The sequence below is a fragment of the Phoca vitulina genome, unplaced genomic scaffold (assembly GCF_004348235.1).
Source record: "Phoca vitulina isolate PV1807 unplaced genomic scaffold, GSC_HSeal_1.0 scaffold29, whole genome shotgun sequence".
Classification (NCBI taxonomy): domain Eukaryota; kingdom Metazoa; phylum Chordata; class Mammalia; order Carnivora; family Phocidae; genus Phoca; species Phoca vitulina.
This window is the reverse complement of record NW_022589732.1, coordinates 23,742,589-23,763,372: the sequence shown is the minus strand read 5'-3', so window position 1 is coordinate 23,763,372 and position 20,784 is coordinate 23,742,589. Positions and strand designations below refer to the sequence as shown.

The following is a 20,784-nucleotide window of genomic DNA, read 5'->3' as shown; positions in this document are numbered from 1 at the left end:
TAACATTTCTTAAATGTTACCAGCTTCTCCATCAGCCCTTTCTGCTTCACCTTGCACTTTTATGTTATGCAGATGGCCTCTTTCCTTAAGCCTCATGACCAACCTCTGCTAGCTTCCAGCTTTCTTCTGCAGCCTCCTCACCTCTCCCAGCCCTCATAGAATTGAAGAGAGTTAGGGCCTCACTCTGGATTAGGCTTTGGCTTAAGATAAGGTTGTGGCTGGCTTGATCTTCTATCCAGACCATTCAAACTTTCTCCCCATCAGCAATAAGGCTGTTTCACTTATCATTTGTGTGTTCACTGGAGTAGCACTTTTAATTTCCTTTGAGAACTTTCCCTTTACCTTCATAGCTTGGCTAACTGTTTGGTGCAAACAGCCTAGCTTTTGGCTTATCTCAGCTTTTGACATGTTCTCCTCACTGGGCTGAATCATTTCTAGTTTTCGATTTAAAGTCAGGGACACGTGACTCTTCCTTTCACTTGGGCACATAGGGGCCATTGTAGGGTTATTAAATGGCCTGATTTCAATATTGTTGTGTCTCAGGAAATAGGGAAGCCCAGGGACAGGGAGAGAGATGGGGGAATGGCTGGTCAGTGGGGCAGTCAGAACACACACATTTATTGATTACATTTGACATCTTCTAGGGTGCAGTTGTGCATCCCAAAACAATTATAATAGTAACATCAAAGATCACCGATCATAGATCACCACAACAGAAATAGTAATAATGAAGAGGTTTGAAATATTGCGAGAATTGCCAGAATGTGACAGAGACACGAAGTGAGCCAACACTGCTGGGAAAACAGTGCCGATAGACTTGCCTGACACAGGGGTGCCACGAGCCTTCAGTTTGGAAAACACGCAGTGTCTGGAAAGCACTGTAGAGTGAAGCACAATAAGACGAGGTATGTCCGTACTGCAAACTGGGTGACTGAACAGAAATTCGTTGCCTCCCAGTTCTGGAGGCTGGCAGTCCACGAATGAGGTCTTGGTGGGGTTGGTTCCTTGCCAGGGCTGTGATGGAGAATCTGTGCCATGTGCCTCTTCTGGCTTCTGGAAGGTTGCTGGAAATCTTTGGAATTTCTTGGCTTGTGGATGCATTCATTACCCCGATCTCAGCTTCATTTTCATGTGGTGTTCTCCTGGGGTGCGTGACTGTGTGCAAATTTCTCTTTTCTAAGGACACCAGTCATTGGATTACAGACCATTCCAATGACCTCATTTAAATTGCCTACCTCTGTAGAGACTCTAATCTCCAAGTAAGGTCATGGTCTGAGGTACTGGGGGTTAGGACTCTGACATATCTATTTTGGGGGACACAATTCAATCCATCACAGAGTCTTAAACGGAATCCTGGAGGTAGTGATATGTAGCCCAAGACCTAGAATATATGAGGAGATAGCTGTGTGTTTAGGAAGGAGAAGTGGTACACAGGGCAGAGAGGAAAGACGAGAGGTGAGGGGAAGCCCAGGGGGCTTGGGGAACGGTGTGGCCAGGACAGAAAGTATAGAAGTGATGGCTGGAGGACGAAGTAGACACGACTCCTAGAAGGCCTAAGGAGTCATGGTTAGGAGGGCCACTTTGTTCTGAAAGAAATGGGAAACCATGGAGTGTTGTCCAGACAAACATCATGGTCAGATCTCATCATAGCCTCCCACTCAGAACATTGTCAAACAGGGTGCAGCTCTGTTCCAGTCGGCTGAGTTCCCCTGTTAGACCTAACATCAGAAAAACACTGTACATGGCTTCTTCAGGCATGGGGGGAGTGTGGCCTCTTTCCTGGAGACAAGTGCTGTGGTGTGCAAGGAGCCGAAAGACTGCCTCTGGTTGGCATTAGACACGTCAGGAGGGAGGAGCGTTGGAAGAAGGATGAGTAAACCGTGTGCAGGGCTGGAGAGGTGGGCTCCGTTGGACGGCCCCACCCTTCCCACAGCACCATTGCTGAGTCGAATGGCGCATGAAGCTTCTCCTCCTTGCATCCGAGCCCCCTCCCAACTTGGTGGACTCCTCATGTCAATCTCCCTCTGATGCCTTTACTTTTGCTTTTTCCAGCCTGGCTGGTCAAACCCAAAATGGGTATTTTCAGAAAGGCCTTTATAGAGAGCTTTAAGCATCCCCTGTTTGTTTATCTGACCAGAGCATCCAGAATAAAAGAGAAGGTGAGGAAACATGCATGAGGCAGCTGAGGTGTGTGGTTTATACATCATTCATCCACTCAAACAAATTGAGATGGGTTGTTTACTGAGTGACTCTTGTGATCTGGGCATAAACATCCAGATACAGTTCGGTCCCAGTGCTCCAGGCTCTAAATCCTGGAGAACAGGAGGCCACCTCTGTCCTGCCCAGCCCGATGCCCTGTGAACATGGCAGGAGGGAGACATTTCAGGGAGACCCAGCTATCTGAAGGGACAAAGAAAGCACACCGACTTTGAATAACACAGTCCTTTGAGGGAATCCCATGGCAGGCTCATTTCTCTTGAAGATTGCAGGCCGCTTCTTCCTCATATTCACTGTCAACTCTTCCTGCCCAAGGACCCTCTTGCCCTACTGAAGAAGGGATTGGATCTGCTTTGGGTTTCTAGCTGGGTTTGGTGCATTGCCTTCCATTCCGAGGCCCTATGGGGACAATATTATGCTGCTAAGAGTCAGGAAGCCCCACAGAGACCTTTGAAGGTAGTTAATTGGCTTTGCCCTGTTGGGTGTGGTATGGCTGTAGCCTTGGTGGGACTTGAAGACAAGCCCCAGCAACCCCGCTTCTAGGGAGGTGGCTGCAGGCCTTCCATAGGCGCAAAACCCCTGGTGTCCAGACAAACTGAATTTTAATTGCTAGAGGCCTATTCTTTGTGAAATCCTCCTCATGGTAGCTCTGAGTCCTGACAGACACTTCAAAATGAGATTCCAGTTTTCAGAAAAAAACAGCCATGTTTCAGGGAAAACAGTCCACAGTGCTGCTTTGTGGAAGAGAGAATCCTAAATAAGATAAGGATTTAGTGCCAACCCAGGCCAGAGAATCATGAAATATCACAGTGGGAAGCTCTGAGAGCTCATCTTGGCCAGGGGTTTCAATCACAAATGTTTACACGGCAAGGCAAGGAAGTCAGTGTGGGTTTAAGACCAAGGAGAGTGCTGGGGTTTGTGGCAACCCAGAGATTGCATGCCCATATTAAAAGCATTCGAATTCAAAACACAAACCCTAGCTAGCCAAACCAGCCATTTCTGGACCTGTCACGAAGACTGGCATTTTATAACCATAATACAACCCACATGTCTCATTGAATAATTGGGATCATGGATGCAACCACATACTAAGTGTCTTCCATGGGCCAGCACTGTTCTCAGTGCATTGCCTGAATTCACTCAATCTGTGAACATCCCTGTTGTATAGAGAAGGAAACTGACGCACAGAGAGGTTGAACTTGGCCCAGGCCACAGGGCTAGCAAGTGATAGGGTGAAATTCACAATGACAGTCTGACTCCAATGTCAAAGTTCTGGACCGCAGTCCTGCATGGCCATGGGTGCCCCTCAGAGCCATAACCCAGGCTCCAGGCCTCCAGTATGATAGCACCAAACTGGACCATGTTGCTCCTGCTTCTCAAGAGTATAACAAGTCAGGGTAGAGCTGGGCTTCGCAGCCACAACAGAGTAGTTTATGTGCCCGGCTCCAGTGCTGGCTGGCTATAGGGTCCTGGGTAAGTTGGTATGAGTCTCTAACTCTTGGGCAAGTTAGTTCATCTCTCAGGGTCCTGAGAATGAGGACTGTGATACAGCTTCCTCCAGGGCTGTCAGGAGGATCCAATAGAGAGGGAAGAGCTTAAGGCATGGATAGGTCTGGATGCCCTCTCAATGTCAATGTCTTTCTCTTTGTCCTCTGGGCTGTGGAAGCCACAGCGCACTTTTCCCCAACTACCCCTCGGTGGTTTATCTTGTGTTCTGCAGCTGGGTGTGTCGCTCCCATCAGACGGCTTACTGCTGGAGACTGGCAGAGTTGTCCCGAGTGTCCTGCCCAAACCCTAAGAAGTTAAAGGGATGGATAATTATCTTAAGCCAAAAGCAGGATCTTACTCTGTTCTGCCAGCATCCAGGTACTGCAGTGTAGGCCATGTTTCTCTGATCAAGGCACCCACAGCTCCCAGCGGAGCTGGCCAGAGTGCCAGGCCGAGGCTCGTGGGGCTCCCGGGGTGGTGTGGCTGGCACCTGGCATTGCTAATGGCACTTGAAGAGCCTTTTGTCTAAGATAAAACTAGCTAGAGCTGAATGGTCCAAGGCACGGACACCATCCTTGGTTGGAGCTGGTACAGGAAGCTGTCTCAGGCATCTTCGAGACGCGGGCCTGAAAAGCTCAACATCAGGCAGACCAGCAAGCTCAGCCTGGTCCTGGCACAGCCTCGCCCTAAAAGCCTCATCATTTCCTCATGTACCAGGTGGGATGAATAATTCATCACAAAGTTTGATTCTAAAGATGAAATGAGCCAGCCCTTCTATGGCACTTGGCACAAAGTGGGGCCCCTGCCATCCCTGCACACAAACAAGCCTCATCAATAATAGAGCATACCTTCCTCCTCGCAGCTCCCTTCCCTAACCTTTCCATCAGTCTGCATCCTTGTTAAAGTGATTTTTCTGCACACTGATTCAGAACGGCCAGTGTCTTATAGCTTCACATTTAATTGCAGTCGGTTTTGGGTTGTGCGGTAACAGGGTCACATGTGCTAGCATTTTCTTCCCCACTTTCCCTTGCGGGGAGGGCCGGGGTCTCTGCTTTCTTGCCCTGTGAGTGCTGCCTCCCCGGGGCCCATCAACAAGCTCGGGCGGGGGGTGGGGGGGTGGGCAGATGTCTTGCATGGTGTGATCCCTGCACTAGCTGCATTGTTTGGTTTATCTGTCACACAAATCTGCCTCCTATGGGGTCACCATTCCACCACCAAGGAAGCCCTAGCTGCTCCTTTGCTTTAAAGTCTGTCACAATGCACGACATCTCCTAATCTGAGCATCCCAGCCCTCCAGCTATTCCCCCTTCCATCTTCCCTGTCTTCTTCCTGCCCTGGGGTCCTTCCACGCATGCTTGTACATGCACACGCCCAGGCCCTACACACATGTGCACATGCATGTGTGCACACATGTGCACAAGCACAGGGGCTCACCATGGCTCCTCAGCCCTGCCTTCTAGAACACATGTGAAAGCTTCCTGCAGTAACTTCCCCCTCGCCACATGTATAGAATGTGCCCACCTGCCCCTCTCACACATTCTCAGGTGCTGTAGTCATCTGGGGGACGTCAGCCCTTCATCTCTCATCATTTTTGAACTTCTATCCCATGACACTGTCTTTAGTATTTTATAAGTAACTATGCCCTCGGTCCTACCCTACCATTTCTGCTCCCTTATAGTAAACTGTTAGTAGTTCCCAGAGATTTCACTCTCTCCAAACATCCATGGTTTGAAAATACGGTCACCTTTGCCCAGAACATCTTTCATTCCTCTCCTCTATGCATCAGTTTCCGCTTTCTCCTTAAGTCGAAACTTAAGCCTCACCTTTCCTGCTGACCCTCCCGCCTTGCCCCTACCCTCTCCTCTGTCTCTCCTCTGCTGAGCTGTGGTCGGTTCAACAGCGTGTTCCAATAACTCTGAGCTTCCTTCAGACAATGTTTTTGCATGATATTTCTGATTGTCTGTTTGCTTGTTAATCCTGCACACTTGGCTCTGGGTTGCTTGACATCCCTGCCTGGTAACAATCAAGTGTATGGGTTTGGGAACAAGCAGGGCAGAGTGGAAAGACAGCTCTTCTACTTGCTGCTTCTCTAGCCTTCTGTAAGTGACTTAATCTCCCTGAGCCTTGATTTCCTCATCTCTGAAATGGGGGGATAATAAGAACTTTAGGTGAGAGTATGGCCGAGGTTAATGAAGCAACACAAATGAAGTATTAGCCCAGTGTCTGTAAGTTAGCATTATTAAAGCTTTCTTCTAGCGTATCAAGTGACTGCCTGCCTGGGAAGCTGACATAATTGAGGGGCTCAGATAGACATCTAGAAAGGAGAAGAGGGAGGGAAGGACAGTGAAAACAAAAGCTGGCAGGGGGAGAAGAGACTCAGGCCATCCCTCTGGAGCAGAGGGGGATGCGGGCTGTGCCAGGAGGCAATGAAGGCACCTTCACATCCTCCCGAAGGGCCTCTGCTCTGATTTGCATTTCGGTCACATTTATGACAGCCTCATAATGGATTAAGAGCCCAGCACTGATATATTAAAGGTTAATGGTGCATCCTGCTTTTGTATTGATTTGTGACAGCAAATATTTGCAGGTGTTGAGAGCTGGGAGTCCTCCATGTTCTTGGCGTGGAGGTGCTGTCGGCTCATGGGACTATTTTGTGCAGGGCTCCCACTTCGCACGAGGGGCATGGGGGCTGGGGAAGCAGACAGCTGCTGCTTGGAGGGTTCAGGCCCAGAGGATTCTCTCAGCTAATGCTGATTTCCATTGGATCCACAAAGAAACTGGATCTTGAAGCTTCAGTACCCCGAGGAGGAAGCCTGGGGAGCACCCGGCCCCATCCCTGAGTTCCTTGGTGATTGGTACCTGGGCTGGCTCTGACCACATAGCTGTGTGCTGTGTTTCCTGGCTCAAGGCTACAGTTCTTCCATTCAAGCTCTCAAACCATCGTTATGCCTGCTTCTCTGCAGATGACTGACCCACACTTGTCTGAAAGGAGACTGGTCAACTCAAGATAAACACCTTTCCAATATGATATCCAACCTAGACATTTGGAAAGTGAGAAAAAAACGAATTCATTAATATATTATTCATGCACATAATAACCCATATTTATTCGAGTGTCTACTGTGTGTCAGGCACTGTTGTAAGTAAGGAGACAAATTGTCCCAGTTTGGCTGGAACTTTCCTGGTTTTAGCACTGAAAGTCCTATGTCCCAGGAAATCTCTCTGCCCTGTGCAAGCCGGGATGATTGGTCATGCAGTTGTAGGCACTGGTGATGTAGCAATAAACCAACAACCAAGTCCCATTCTAGGGGGAGAACTGACATTAAAAAGCCTGTGATATATTTCTTTGCTTTTATCATATAATTTAAGAAGGGTGGTATTTTATATAGGGCTGTCAGCAAAAGCCTCACAGAGAAGTGACATTTGATCAGAGACCTAAGACAACTGAGGAAGTGAACCAATTAAAGATGTGAGGGAAGAAGATATCAGGCAGAGGGAAAACAGCTACGGAAACCCTGAGTGGGAAGGCAGGGAAGGCCAGTGTGGTGAGAGTAGAGGTGTTAGGTTCTGATTGTGTGGGACTCTTCAGGCTATGTGAGGATTTTGGATGTTTCTTTGAGACATAAGAAGCAACTGGAGGATTTTGGACAGAGAGGTGGTGTGATTTGACTTAGACTTTGAAAGGATCATTCTGCCTGTCCCCCTGAGGAATAGAGTATAGAGTGAAAGGTGGAGGCAGGGAGGCCATTAAGGAGACGGTCTTGGTATCCACGTAAGACACAGAGTGGTACATGGTGAAGGTGATGAGAAGCAGTCTACTTCTGGAGCTCTCTCAATGGTAGGAGAGAGCAAATATGCTGAGATAGTATGTGAGAGATACAAGGAAGAGAGGAATTGGCAGTGATTCCAAGGCTTTTGTCCACAGCATCTCAAAAAATAGAGTAGTGTTTGTGTGAGATGGACAAAGGGGAAGAACAGGTGGTGTTCTGGGGCTCACAGTTCAAGGGCTTGGGTTTGAATGTGTTCTGTCTAGGGACTTATTAGCCATCCAAATGGAGGTGTCAGGGGTGGGCAGTTGCCTAGAGTTGATGGGGTAGGTCAGGACCGGGGCGGTCCATTGGAGGCATCAGTGTATAGATGTATTTATAGCCAATTGACTTGACCAGATCATGATGAAAGGGATGTCACTAAAGAAGAGAGGGGACCTGTGGGCTGAACCTGGGACACCCCAAGATTCAGAGTCTGGGAAGAGAAGAAGTAGAAAGGAGAGGGATAAGGAAGCACCTGCAAGGTGAGAGAACTAAGAAAGAGTGATGTCCCAGAAGCCAAGTGAGTGAAGGCCTTCAAGAAGGACAGAGTGCTCCAGTTTGTCAAATTCCACTGATTGGGGCAGAGTGTGGAGTGGGAATTGGCCACCGTAGTTGGGAGATCATTAATGACTTTGACAAAAACAGCTTCAGTTCAGCGTGGGGATGAAAACTTAATCAAGGTAGGGTCGTGAGAAATGGGGATGGAAGCACTGGAGAGTGGTTGGAGGAGGGTGTGATCTCAAAGAATGAGGTTTGGTTTTTTTTCCCCCCAGCATAGAATATGTATGTGTTTTCACGCCGATGGAAATGATCCCAAGAGAGAAGCAATTTCATGATGTAGGAGACAAAGGTGACAACTGGAAGAGCAATGTATCTGAGAAGGCAGGGAAGTCTGGGCTCCAGGAGACAGAGTAAGCCATCAGTAGGCGTAATGGCAGACCACCGTTTAAAAAGTAGGGCCAGCAGGTATTCAGTGGTTTTAGGAAAGGAAGTTCATTATGGAGAAGCAAAGTTCTCTACTGATTGCTTCTACTGTCTTAAGAAACGGGAAACAGGGTCACTGTCTGAGAGTCATCAAAGAGACTGGGAGGATGAATCAAGGAGGGGAGTTGGGAAGCATGCCAGGCAGCACGGGGGTCCACCTGAAGTTAGTGGTCGTGATTCTAAAGGTAGACCCATCACTGTGCTGGTCTCCAGCCTGGATTTTTTTTCCCCACCATATTCAGCTATAAACACAGACTTGTTTTATTTTTTTTAATTTTTTTTTTAAGATTTTATTTATTTGTTTGACAGAGAGAGAGAGAGATCACAAGTAGGCAGATAGGCAGACAGAGGGAGAGGGAGAAGCAGGCTCCCCGCTGAGCACAGAGCCCAATGCGAGGCTTGATCCTAGGACCCTGGGATCATGACCTGAGCCGAAGGCAGCCGCTTAACTGACTGAGCCACCCAGACGCCCCGACACAGAGTTGTTTTAAACCAGAGTTGATTATTTTAGAAAACACAAAGCCCGCACCTATTGTCTGTCAGACCCTATGTGGAGTGACAGGGATCCAGACCCAGACAGAGTCCAACCCCGAGGGAGCTCACTGTTGAGGTGGGAAGACAGACGTGTGGATGGACCCATGAAGTCCAAGGGGGTAGATGTTAGGATAGGCTATACTGGGAACACAAAGACAGGGCCTGGATCCCGGGGAGTGGGGGGATCCGCTCTTCCTACTGGAGACATCAGCTGAGGTGAACCTGGAGGTCGGGCAAGTTTTAGTCCTATGCGGAAGGTAGAACACAGCATGGTGGACAGATAATGAGCCTGAGTGAAGGCTCGGAGGCCTGAGAGCTGAGTAACCTGAGAAGAGACTGGAGGAGATAGATCTGGAATGCAGGAGGCTTTGAGACTGAGTGTCCTTTGCTGATGGTATTAGAGGTGCCTGGTTTTGTCTTAGTGGAGGATGTGGCCCTTCAGCCTCAGACACATGCCAGGGCCTCGGCTTGGGACTTGGCCCAGCATCATCTGACCCGGCCCCCTGCCTCAGGACCTGTTCCTGAGCCCTGCTCACTTCCAGGGTCTAGGCTGAGTTTAGCAATCAGAAACAGATATGACCACATAGGCCCACCTTTCAGAAACTTCAGCCACCAGGGCATGAGGCCTGGGCTCATTCCAGGCAGAACATGCACCAGTGAGGGAAACTCCAGCCTACCTGGGTGAGGGAGCCTCAGTCCTAACAGGCTCTGGATGTCCAGGATGGCTCAAGCCCTTCTGGATTAGGCTGGACATTTTTGTCTTGTTCTGAGGCCTGGAGATTGAACTATCGCAGCCCCTCAGAGTCCACTCCTCCCAGCCAGCAGAGCAGGTGTTTGATGGGGTAGAAGAGGAGACTCTCTCCTCCCTGTGGATCATGGCTGCACGGGGCACCTGACAGAGGGGCTGCACATGGAGAACATGGAGACCACAGAGCTAGGATCCCAAGGCCTGGAGCTGTCACTTGGGCAGCAGAAGGATTTTTGATTTTTAAGGATTTGTGTTCTGTTTACAATGTAATTAAAAAATGCAAATTTTACAGAAACACATTTGTAGAAAGTGGAAGTCTCACAACTGTTCAGTGCTTATTCCCCTTGTTTTTGTTCCTATATTTATTTACATTTAATAATGGTTATTTTTTACCAGAATACAGATATACTATACCCAAATGCAGTTTTTTTTTTCATAGAAGTTTATTTGGGGCATCTTTTTTATTTCCATAGCATTCAAAAAAATGGAATGTAGAGAGAAAACAATGTAGGGGTGGGTGGGGAGGGAGGTGAGTGCAACCCAGTACATGCCTGCCCTCTGTGGCCGGCCACTGCAGGGCTCACGTTTCAAGAAGGGCTTTGTGGCCTCCTGTATCTTACAAGGATGTGTCCTCTTGTCATGGGCCATGCCGCCCTCATCCTGATGGGTCATTGAGTGTCCGCAGAAGGTTTTAACCTGACAATTTTCCCGGGCAGGGATTCAGACCTGTAGTCACTCTCATGACTCGCTGGCTACAAAGGAGTGTGTAATACCCCCGAGTCGCCTACCCTCAGGCTTCCCCGGTGGGCCCTGGGAAGTGTTGAGGGGGGTGTCCCAGGGAAGGAGAGGCTGACAGACTTGGAGCCTGTCCGCCTCTGCTTCTTGGAAGGCACGGTGTCTCCAAGGGTCAGCCTCACCCGCAAGGGCGCCCTCTGAGTGCTGGAGAAGCACATGCCCTCAGTGTCAAGTCCAGTGGCTAAAACACCCCCCTGCATACTTGATCTAATCACTCCCTCCATTATTCTCTATCATCCTTACTCTGCTTTATTCATCTTCATAGCACTTTTGATCACTGGGTATGTGACATCAGAGGTCTGCAGGCTCTGCCCCCACAGGCCACCTTAGCAGCCTGCAAGCGAAGACTGTTTCTCTTTCCTGAAACATTTTCAGAGTGTTCTAAAAAAACAAAAGCACAAATCCCAGGGGTAGGCAACAGGGTGGTAGGTGGCCCTTATTGCCCACATCTGTACACTTCGTCCCTTTCCAGAAAGCTTGCCGACCCTGGCATTCCGTGATTATTTGTGTTTTTGTTGCTGTCGTTCATATGTTTGTCTCTGTCGCTCTGCCCCCAACACATCGGTGCCACGAGAGCGGGCACTTCGAGCTGTTGCTGCTGTATCCCTAGAGCAGTGCTTCACATGAGCAGATGCTTAGAAAATCTGTTTTGGGAGGAACAAATGAAAGAATGAAGACACCTGTGGAGCCTTTCAGAGCCCGGGGTTGAGAGGCATCTCGGAGTGTCTCGGCCTTCACCTGAGGTCCTATCCACCTTGAAGAACACGGGTCTGGGGGAGGAGAGAACCGGAAATGTGGCAAAGCCCTGGGGAGGGGAACACTGCATGCGAGAAGAATCAGAGAGACTGGAGGCACAGTGGGGAGTCCTGGGGACGAAACCCAGGAGGGGCAGGGAAATGGACGGAGAGCTGGGAGCACCGATGCCTGAAGGTCCCCTAAGCAGCCTGTGGAAACCCAGCCAGGCAATCCCAAATGACTCGTGCAGCATCATGTCCTGGAGAGTCAGGCGGAACACTAGAAAAGAGAGGCTGCTGGGATCCTAGTCAAGGCATCTATGGGCTGTAGCTCAGACAGCTTCAGATTATGAGGATGCGCATCCCTGCCGGGCCTTTTGGGTCACTCCACTACTTTCTCTCCTTTTTAAGGAACAATAATAGGGCTTTGGGATTTAGATTTATCAGGCCCGTGATTATGGCAACCCCACCGTTGTTAAAATCTGTTTTACACATACTGTATATTGATTCAGCTCCTGTTACGAGTGTATTTATCTCTATTGCTAATGTAAATAGTTCTGTAACATGTAAAGATGTATTTATAAATTCTGTATTATTGATTTTTCTCATGCTGCAAACACATTTATCTCTTTGTTAATGAAAATGTATCTAGGAAATAGTAAGATTGATTTATGAAGAAAGGTATGGGGAGGGAGGGAGGTGGTGCCGAGCTGGGTAGGCTGTCCTTGGCCACAGCCCAAGGAGACATCATGAGACTTCCAAGGTGCATGTTTAATGTGAGGAAACTGCTCTCAGGGTAAAGGATGTTTGGGAAGTCCTTTTGCAAGGCAGGCTGATGATGTATTCGTAGGAGTTGGCTATGCTTTCAGCTAGGGCAGACCCCCAAAATGAGCCATCCAGACCAGGAGATAGAAAGGAGCATCTCCCCTTGGTCTCAAACCCAGTTTCAGTAGGGCACAACTGAGTGAAAGAGACTGGCTCAGAAGTAAGCTTGGAGGAAAGGCCAAGCTTTGCCATTGGAGGATTCCAGCACTGGATGTTGTCAAAAGATGAAAAAGCAAAGGGATAGACAGCAGACTACAGGGACACAGGGTAAGCTGCAAAGTGCATATTCTTGCAAAGTGACACTTCATTAGTGAATGCAGACCCAGACAGGTTAGCCTAGGGAAGACGCTTTTAAAGACTTCCTTCCCTAATATAGACAACGGGGTTATAAAAGCGTTGTCTGGTGACAGATGGTAGCTCCACTTGCAGTGAGCATAGCCTAATGTATAGACTTGTTGAATCACTCTGTCATACACTTGAAACCAATGTAACAGTGTGTGTCAACTGTACTTCAGTAAAAATAAATACATAAAGACACCCTTCCCTGGAAGCTTCCATCACCCAAGCACTGACTACTTTCCTAGGAAAACCTCTGCCAGGCAGTTACCATCATGGTTCACAAAAACAGGCCTGCCAATGGTGTGTTGGTCCCTCCATGCTCGTTCTGGGTTCAGACTTCCTCAGGTTGTCACTTTAGGCATCCTGGGTACCTAAAACCTGTACTGTTCACAGGGCAACTCATTGCACGCTGATGAAGAGGCATTTGCATGTACCTTGGCGACAATATGAAAACAAGAAGCAGGCTCCTTACTGGGAGGCAGTTGGGCAGATGCCAAGACAGGCTTCGATCTCATGAGCCTAGAAAAGTCTAGAGAAGCTGCCTGTCCTTGGTTGCTTCCATCCAAGCGTGACCATCCCAGCCCCATCACTGATGACTCCTTTATACTGTTCTCTGCTTCGACCATTTGAACTACTTATTGCCTAACAGAAGGGCTAGCATTTTTAAACATTGCCTATGTGCTGGACATATGTCTTAATCCTTAATATCCATATTCACCACCCCTGTGAGAAAGGTCTGAGTTAAGGTCTGAGTTAAGAAAACTAAGGCCTCAGTCAGTGATTCTGAAACCTGCGTGTGCATCACAATCCCCTGGAGGATTGTGAGAGATTGCTGAGTGCCACCCCAAAGTTTCCGGTTCAGTAGTTCTGGGGTGGGCCCCAGAATCTGCATTTCTTCGAGAGTCCTGGGGGATGCTGATGCTGTGACTCTGAGGACCATACTTTGAGAACTACTGGTCTACCTCAAACAGCTAAGGTATTCACAGGCAGAATTCACACCCACGTCTGTATGATTCTCAAACCTACATCATTTGAGCTGATATGAAGTGCCCCATGGCGTGTGTCCCAGCTGGACCAGCAGTGCCTTCTCAGGTAATATCTTGTCTTGCTGAAACACCTTACCCCTTGATTCTCCATCCAGCTACCTCCACCCATTCTTCACGGCTCCGCTTAACGTTTCCTCTTCTACAAAGCTTTTCCTTAGCTCTGGCCAAAGCCAGCGGCTCATCCCCCATGCTTCCAGGATCCCCCAGGCAGAGCTCTATTTCAATTTGCTCACATAGTTTAGTTACTATTGGTTTACTTCTCTGACCATTCTCCCACCCCTCACTATGAACCCCACGAGGATGTCCACCATTCATTCCTTGCTTTTGTGCCACTGTGCCTTACCAAGTGGCTATTCAGTGGCTGTCTATGGAACCACAACTAGTTGAATGACTTTAGCCAGGGGCAGCATGCGTGATTGAGGTTTATGAAAATACCTGCTGTGATGGACAGAGCTGCATCTCTCTGTGGTGGGGGTGCATGGACACTTTCTAGCAGTTGTTGCTGAAGAGACTAATTTGAGAAACATGCTAAATTAAGTGTGCTGGTGCTGCCTTCTCCAAGCTAAGCATCCCTGGCTTGTTCAGATGGGTGTCCTATCTGATGTGCACATCTGTCTTCCCCTGACTGCCAGTGTTGCCTTAGAGCCTGGCTGGCTGGCTGCTCCTTGTCTCCTTTATTCCTCCCCCTGTGTCCCTTCCAAAACTGTACACTCTGATGTGAGAGTGAGCGCCCCAAGGAGATGATGGCTTTGGTGTACGAATAGTTGGGTGCTCCTGCCTAAACCTCCAGATCCTTTGATAGTGTTATCTACTCTGAAATATGGTGGCAGTATCTACTGTGTGCTGGGCGTGTTAGTGAGCTTGGAAACTTTCCTTGAAAGAAGATGTGTGCAACTGAGATGGGAGAGATCCCTCTGCAATGACTCATGGCTTTGCAAGGTGATATATGAAGGCCGTGGGGCTGAGCCATGAGGCCGGCACAGCGAACAGAGGTGGTGTTTGGGGGTGGGAACAATGAGGTCTACTGGGACAGAAACCGACATGAAGCCATAAGCATTCGGGCTGCCTACTTGTCATCCAGAGATCATCTGTGAGCCTCTGGCCAGGGGCACAGTCATGAATTAATATCAAAAGAGAGGAAATCTCCATTTCCAATGTGAGGATGGAACAGTAGTGCTGAGCTCCTCGGCAGTTACACATTCATGCCATACTCATGGAAACTGCAGTAATTTAGAGCAGTTCAGTATTTAGACTCAACTGTGTAATTCATCCTGATGTTTCCCATTCATCAAAGCCTTGTGTTTGTTTGTATTACCATGAGAAAAATAAAAAACGTGGGAAAAAAGATCCCCCCCTCCTTTCATTACAGGCAAATTACGACAGAGTTACAACCCTTGGGGCCCTTCAAGCAAAGGAATATCTTGCTTCAGTAAGATATAAATAATAAACAATAATTAGAAAGATTTCTTCATCGAATTTGTTATTTTATGTTTCCTTTCTTCTGTAATGTATTGAAACAAATACTGAGCTCTGTTTCTGGGCCATGTAGCAGGGCCTAAAGGAACTCCATAGAGCCATCGCTGGCTCCTCCATGTGCATGCTGGGAAGGCTGGTGTCAGCCCTGGGTCCAGTGCCACGGATGCAAATCGGAGGCTGCCTTGGCTCCAGCCCTCCAACTTCTTCCATTCTACTGTGCACAATAATTGCTCCTAGTTACTGGCCACTGAGTTTGTGCCAGTGGCTCAGCGACATCGCCTCAGTTAGTCACAATGGTAGCCCCCGCCACAGGCTCTGCTTCTCGCCCTGTTTTAAGAGATTCGGAAACTGAGGCACAGAGAGTTTAGCTAACCTGCCAGTCCTGCAGTGTCAGTGATGGGCGAGCTGCGACGGAAGGCAGGTGGTTGGACTCCAGAGATGCTGCTTCCTCTCGCCCGGTATGCTGTGCTCTGAAGTCCCAGTGATATGCTGCCATAGAAACCATGCAAGGTATGGAGATGGCCTGGGGAGGAAAGGGATGGTGATGGCTTCGCGCAGGGAAGGGAGGCCCCCCGGATCTTCGGGGTGTTTGCAGAACAGCAGGTGGATAAGTGAGATAAAGGGGTTCCAGGCAGAGGAAACACCATGTCCTGGTGCCATAGATGGGGACTGTGTGGGATTTCTCATTTCAGCCTTGGCTAGGGGGCTGAGCAAGAGCAGCAGCTGAGACCAGAAGATGGAGCGTTGTGTAGATCAGGTTGAGAAGATTGGATCTCCTCCTGGAAAGGGTGACTCAGGGAGAGGTGGGGATGGTGATCCTGGTTGGTACAAAGGAGAAACAGATTTCCAGAAGAGAAATAAAGAGTAATCAAGTTGGAGCCTGGAGAGAGAGAGCCTGGCTCACCACTGAGCGTTTGGGGATTTTTGTTCTTTTTGCCATTTGATTCTGTATGTGACCTTCTCTCAGCACATTGAAACTGGTGGTGCCCACTTAAGGCAAGTGAGAGCTTTGTGCCAAGTGGTGCTTCCTGGTCTGACTATTGCCCCTACCCCAAGGAAGCCTCTCCTTCTCCACCCCCAGCTCACACATCTGCTGGGGAGCCTTGAGGATGTGCTCCCTCCCTCCAACATGCACGTGGCCTGACCTACCTGCTTCTCCGTCGTGTATAAGCAACCCCAGGCTCTCAGAAGTGCTTTGTTTTATCTTCACCATCTTTTAATAGTTGTCGATGCCTAAAAATCAAGACACTTCATATAGAAAAACACAGATTTCTTTCTTTACTGGAAGACAGACTGAGGGGAGGTGCTCAAAATGCAACAATTGGGTGGAACTCTAGAAGAGCCACAAGCTTTGGAGGGGACCTACCTCTTCACGGGCACGACCTGAGTGCGTGTCTGTGCCCACACCAGTTCTAAGTGGCAGGGACTAGTCATCGTCATCAATCTTGCCAACATGTGTTTCCTCCCGTGTTACCCTGATATTCGTATACTGTGGTTGTCTGTATGTGTCTATGGCTAAACTCTAAGCTCCCTGAGGGCAGGAATGCTGTCTTATTCATCATTTTGTCCCTTGAGCTCAGCACAGGACCTGGTTTTAAGTGTTCAGTAACCTTATTGAATGAATCTACACTGAAGAAACAAACCTGGGATAGGATTAGGCCCTGGCAAGTCACGCTCTGGGCCAAGGAACTGGAGCTACTTGGGGTTTGGAGTGAAGAATGTGGAGAGTGGGCCACAGCTGGGCTTGGTCCTCAGGAGAACCTTGCAGCCCATTTACATCCCTGCAGTGGGCATCAGGTACCCATGCTTCATGCCTTTTTGCATTTTCAGGACATTCCAGGATCTCTCCAAACAAGTTGATATGTCTTACGGCACCGTCCGGGACTCTGCTGTGTATGAGTACTTCCGAGCCAAGGGCACCAACCCCCTGGAACAAGACAGCACATTTGCTGAACTCTGGCGGACCATCAGCAAGAACGGAGGGGCCGACAACTGTGTGTCTAGTCCTTCAGAAGGCATCAGGAAGGTAGGCGGGAGCTGGCTACCTGGCCATGTGTGTGCTGTGACTGGCTGTGGGCCCCGTCATTTCCAAGGTAGGAGACACCTCCCCAGAGCCTCTCCTTTGTGTCACCTTGTCACCTGCAGGGTGATCCATCTTTAGCCAGTTGGATAGAAATTTCTCACAGGCCTGCAAGTGTCCATAGGAGATGCACACGTTCTTTAGATAAGATGCCTATTCTTGGCAACAGAAGCAGAGGGGCTGCTCATTAGGTATATTCTAAGTTTCCAAAGGGTCAGTGAAGAGCAGGCAGATTAAGCCCGAGTCATGGACCTCCCTCCTCCTGGGCTCATAGGATGGTGGCCCAGAGGGGCCTGCCCATCTCAAGTGAGAACACTCAGCCAAAGCAGAAGCAGAGGAGCAGGTAAGAGGTGGAGGGACTGAGGGAACAGGTTGAGGAGAGGGTGGGCACACTGTGGGCAGCCAGGGGTTAGGATGGGGAAGACCACACTTAAGGGGCGGAAGGCCCAGAGGAAGGGCTGGCCAGTTGATCTGGCATATCTGTGGGACTGTGCTGCAGAAGAGAGGTGTGCTTGGGGGATGGTGGTAAGGACAGCAACCCCAGGCCGGAGTCTACGGTGAGGGAACCTGACGGAGCGCAGGGTGAGAGGAAGCTGGGGTCAGAGAGAAGGAGGATGCTGAAAAGCCATCACATGCTTCAGAAGTGGATTAGACTTTGCTCCTTCATTTCACTGAATTGCCCACAATGACCTGAATTAATCGTCACTATCCCATTATACAGATGAGGATCAGAGACATAGGGTCACACTCGTAGTTAGGTTCTGACGCCTGGGGTTCTGGGCTGTGTTTGGTGTTTATCCACCGTGCGCTTGCAGAGCCCTTAAAGGAGGAGGAAGATGGTGGGACGGAGGCAGGTGTCATATAAGAAGCTACTGGTGGTAATGTCCTGTCCAGTAACCCTTACCTGTGGTAGCTACTGTCCCTCAGGTCACCAGAGAATGGTGTGAGGAAGATGTGCTCCCATGGCCAGGACTGCGGTCTCTGAGCAGACGGGCAGTCCAGCCTGCCTCGGCATCTCCTCCCTCTCCTTCTGTTCTCACAGAGCAGTTAGCTCGGGATGGCTTCTCCTTGTTGTTTAGCCACACTGAACTGCAGAAAGTGTCTGGGCTCTGAAGCCTGACACGTTTGGGTGTGAATCCCAGCTCCACGCTCACCAACTATGTAAATTTAGCACGCTACTCTTCCCACCTGAACCTCGCAGAGTTGAGAGAGGTCCTTTGGGGGTCTCCTTAGAAACTTAAAACACTCAGAAGTACACGTTATGGTCAATACCATAGCCAAGTGATAACAAAAATAACAGAATGCAATATAAATGTGTTACTCCCGTGCTGACAAGATTTATTAAAATCTCTTTGTTTTTAGTGAATTACAAAGGATGGCACTCTAACCTCGAGCTGCTAGGTCTTCTTTCATCCCTGACAGTGAATCTTTGGGGCTGTAGGTGACCTCATTTGGAGATAATGAATACAGAGTTGACTTACGGCTTTTTATGATCGTAAGGCCTGGGCCAGATGGCCTTTGAGTTTCCACTTTCTGCTTTTTTTGTCTCTCATAGAGAGCTGGTACTCCCATCCACATAGGATTCTTGTGAAGATTCGTTGCAACAGTGCTACGAAAAGTACTTCCAATAAAGGAAAAGATGGCTACTTTTGACTTTATTAAACTTCCATTTATTGTAAGACACTTTAAAGAAAAAGAAGAGACAAGTCACACACTATGCATCATAACCAAGATAGGATTAATATCAAGATTATAGGAAGAACTTTTATAAATCAATAAGAAAAATTTTTAAAATTTAACAGGAAAATGGGCAAAAGACTTGCACAGGCCTTTCACAGAAGAGGCAATGCATATGGCCAGGATATCATAGGAAGAGATACTCAAAATCATTAGTGATCTAGCATATGCAAATCAAGACCATAAAGGTATATCATTTTGCACCAATTAGACTGGCATAAAATGAGAGGTGGTGGAGAGGACGCGAGTAACAGGTGCTTAATTGCTGGTGGGAGTGTACCCAGTACAACCACTTTGGAAATGAGTATGCTATTCTCTTATAAAACGGAACATTCATATACCCTATGACCCGGCGATGCCACTCCTATATATCTACCCAAAGGAAACTCCTGCATGCACTTCAGAAGTGAGAAAGATCAGGGTAGTGTTGCTTATAAAGTCAGAACCCTGGAAACAATCCAAATGAGCTTTAACAAGTGAAAAGATACGACCTGCAATGAAATGAATGGCCTACAGCTCCATGTAATAGCACGAATGAATCTTAGCAGAAAACATTGAATCAGAAAAAGCATTAAAGGCAATTTCATATGGGTCAACTAATAGAAAAAAACATACAACTTAATACCCATTTAAAATGTATGAAACGCATGCATGCACACATCCAAAGTAAGGATGAAATACAAAATTCACGGTAGTGGTTAATATAGATGGGAGAGTCTGCAGAGCAGCAGGGAGGAGAGAAGCAAACCGTTGAGTGTAAGTCAAGGTCAGTGTTAACTTTAGATTCACTGGGTTAAAAAAATTTTTTTTTCATTTCTCATTATAATAAATAACTAATGAGTTAATTAAAAGGAGGGCCATTCCTGGACAAAAGGATGGGTGACCTGAACCTAGGTTTGCGATTAATCCCAGTTTGTGCACCTACCTACTCTTCCAAATAAGTAAGTCCCGACCAAGCCAGGCAGAGTTTGGCTCCCCCAGACGCCAGGCCCTTTTGTCCTTGCAAGCTTCTGTGTGCCTGCCTAGTCTTGCTCCTGGTGTACCATAAGAGAACAAACACCACCACAGAGCCCTCTGGAGGGTGATAAATCTAGAGATGGGTCATCGGGGAAATAGCTCCTCGTCATCCTACTTACCCCTCCTCCATTGCTGGCACATTAGAAATCATTCACCCTCTGGTGACATTTAGGGTCTTAACTCATGATGAAAACAATGTAAAAAAGGTAAGTAGTGGAAAATGCAAAGAAAGGATTTCTTAGAAATGCTCGTGGTGCAGAATCTAATCTTTTTTCGGTACATAGGATGTGTTGCTTTTATGACACCTTCATTTTATAAACCCCAAACCAGCTTTGGGGTCACAAATCTCCCACGTGCATTTGGATCTCTAAGAAAAAATCCGACCACCAGCACTAGACAAATGTTAAGGGTTTTATAACTAGTGTCATAAAAGTGAGTTTATGGTATTGTCAGAAAATGGAGTGTGCTGCATTTTTTACTGGAAAGAGAGCTCAGATTTACTCTCAGATCCTCTGTATGTCTTGGGGGGGGGTCTCCTGCACCTAAATGCTTAAGCAGGGCAGGCAGCTGCACAAAGGTGAGGAGGGGGCACCCCCAAGGGACGTTGCTGGAAACTTCTTTAGCGAGGGGAGGATGACCTCACCTCTAATTTCCAGTTATTCTTTGGTGATTCTGGCTCCATTTCTGGAGAGTGCTTGGTAGTGGAGTGACATCTAATTGCTACTGAAGTCAAGGAGCTTGGTATAGAGGGTAACCTCAGAGAGCTGCTATTATTTTTTCCTTGGGAGTATTGCAGCTTTTAATGACTTGAAACCAATTTAGGTGGGAAATTGCTTAGCAAGAGGTGATTACTTTTCCACAGTATCAGAACCAGGGAAAGGGATTATGTCATGGTTGCCCCGCCTCTGTGACCCATGCCTTCATGCTAGTGGCCTCTCAGACAAGGAGGGGCTGG

General features: G+C 48.2%; 1 protein-coding gene across 3 annotated transcripts in view; it reads left to right on the top strand.

Moving 5' to 3' along the window:
* Window positions 1-20,784, top strand: part of GRID1 (glutamate ionotropic receptor delta type subunit 1) — a 774,024-nt gene that overhangs the window by 651,510 nt on the left and 101,730 nt on the right. For all 3 annotated transcript variants that reach the window (XM_032423996.1, XM_032423994.1, XM_032423993.1), the window contains exon 13: window positions 16,826-17,021. In XM_032423996.1, coding sequence (XP_032279887.1) covers window positions 16,826-17,021 — 196 coding nt within the window. The remainder of the gene's footprint in view (window positions 1-16,825; window positions 17,022-20,784) is intronic.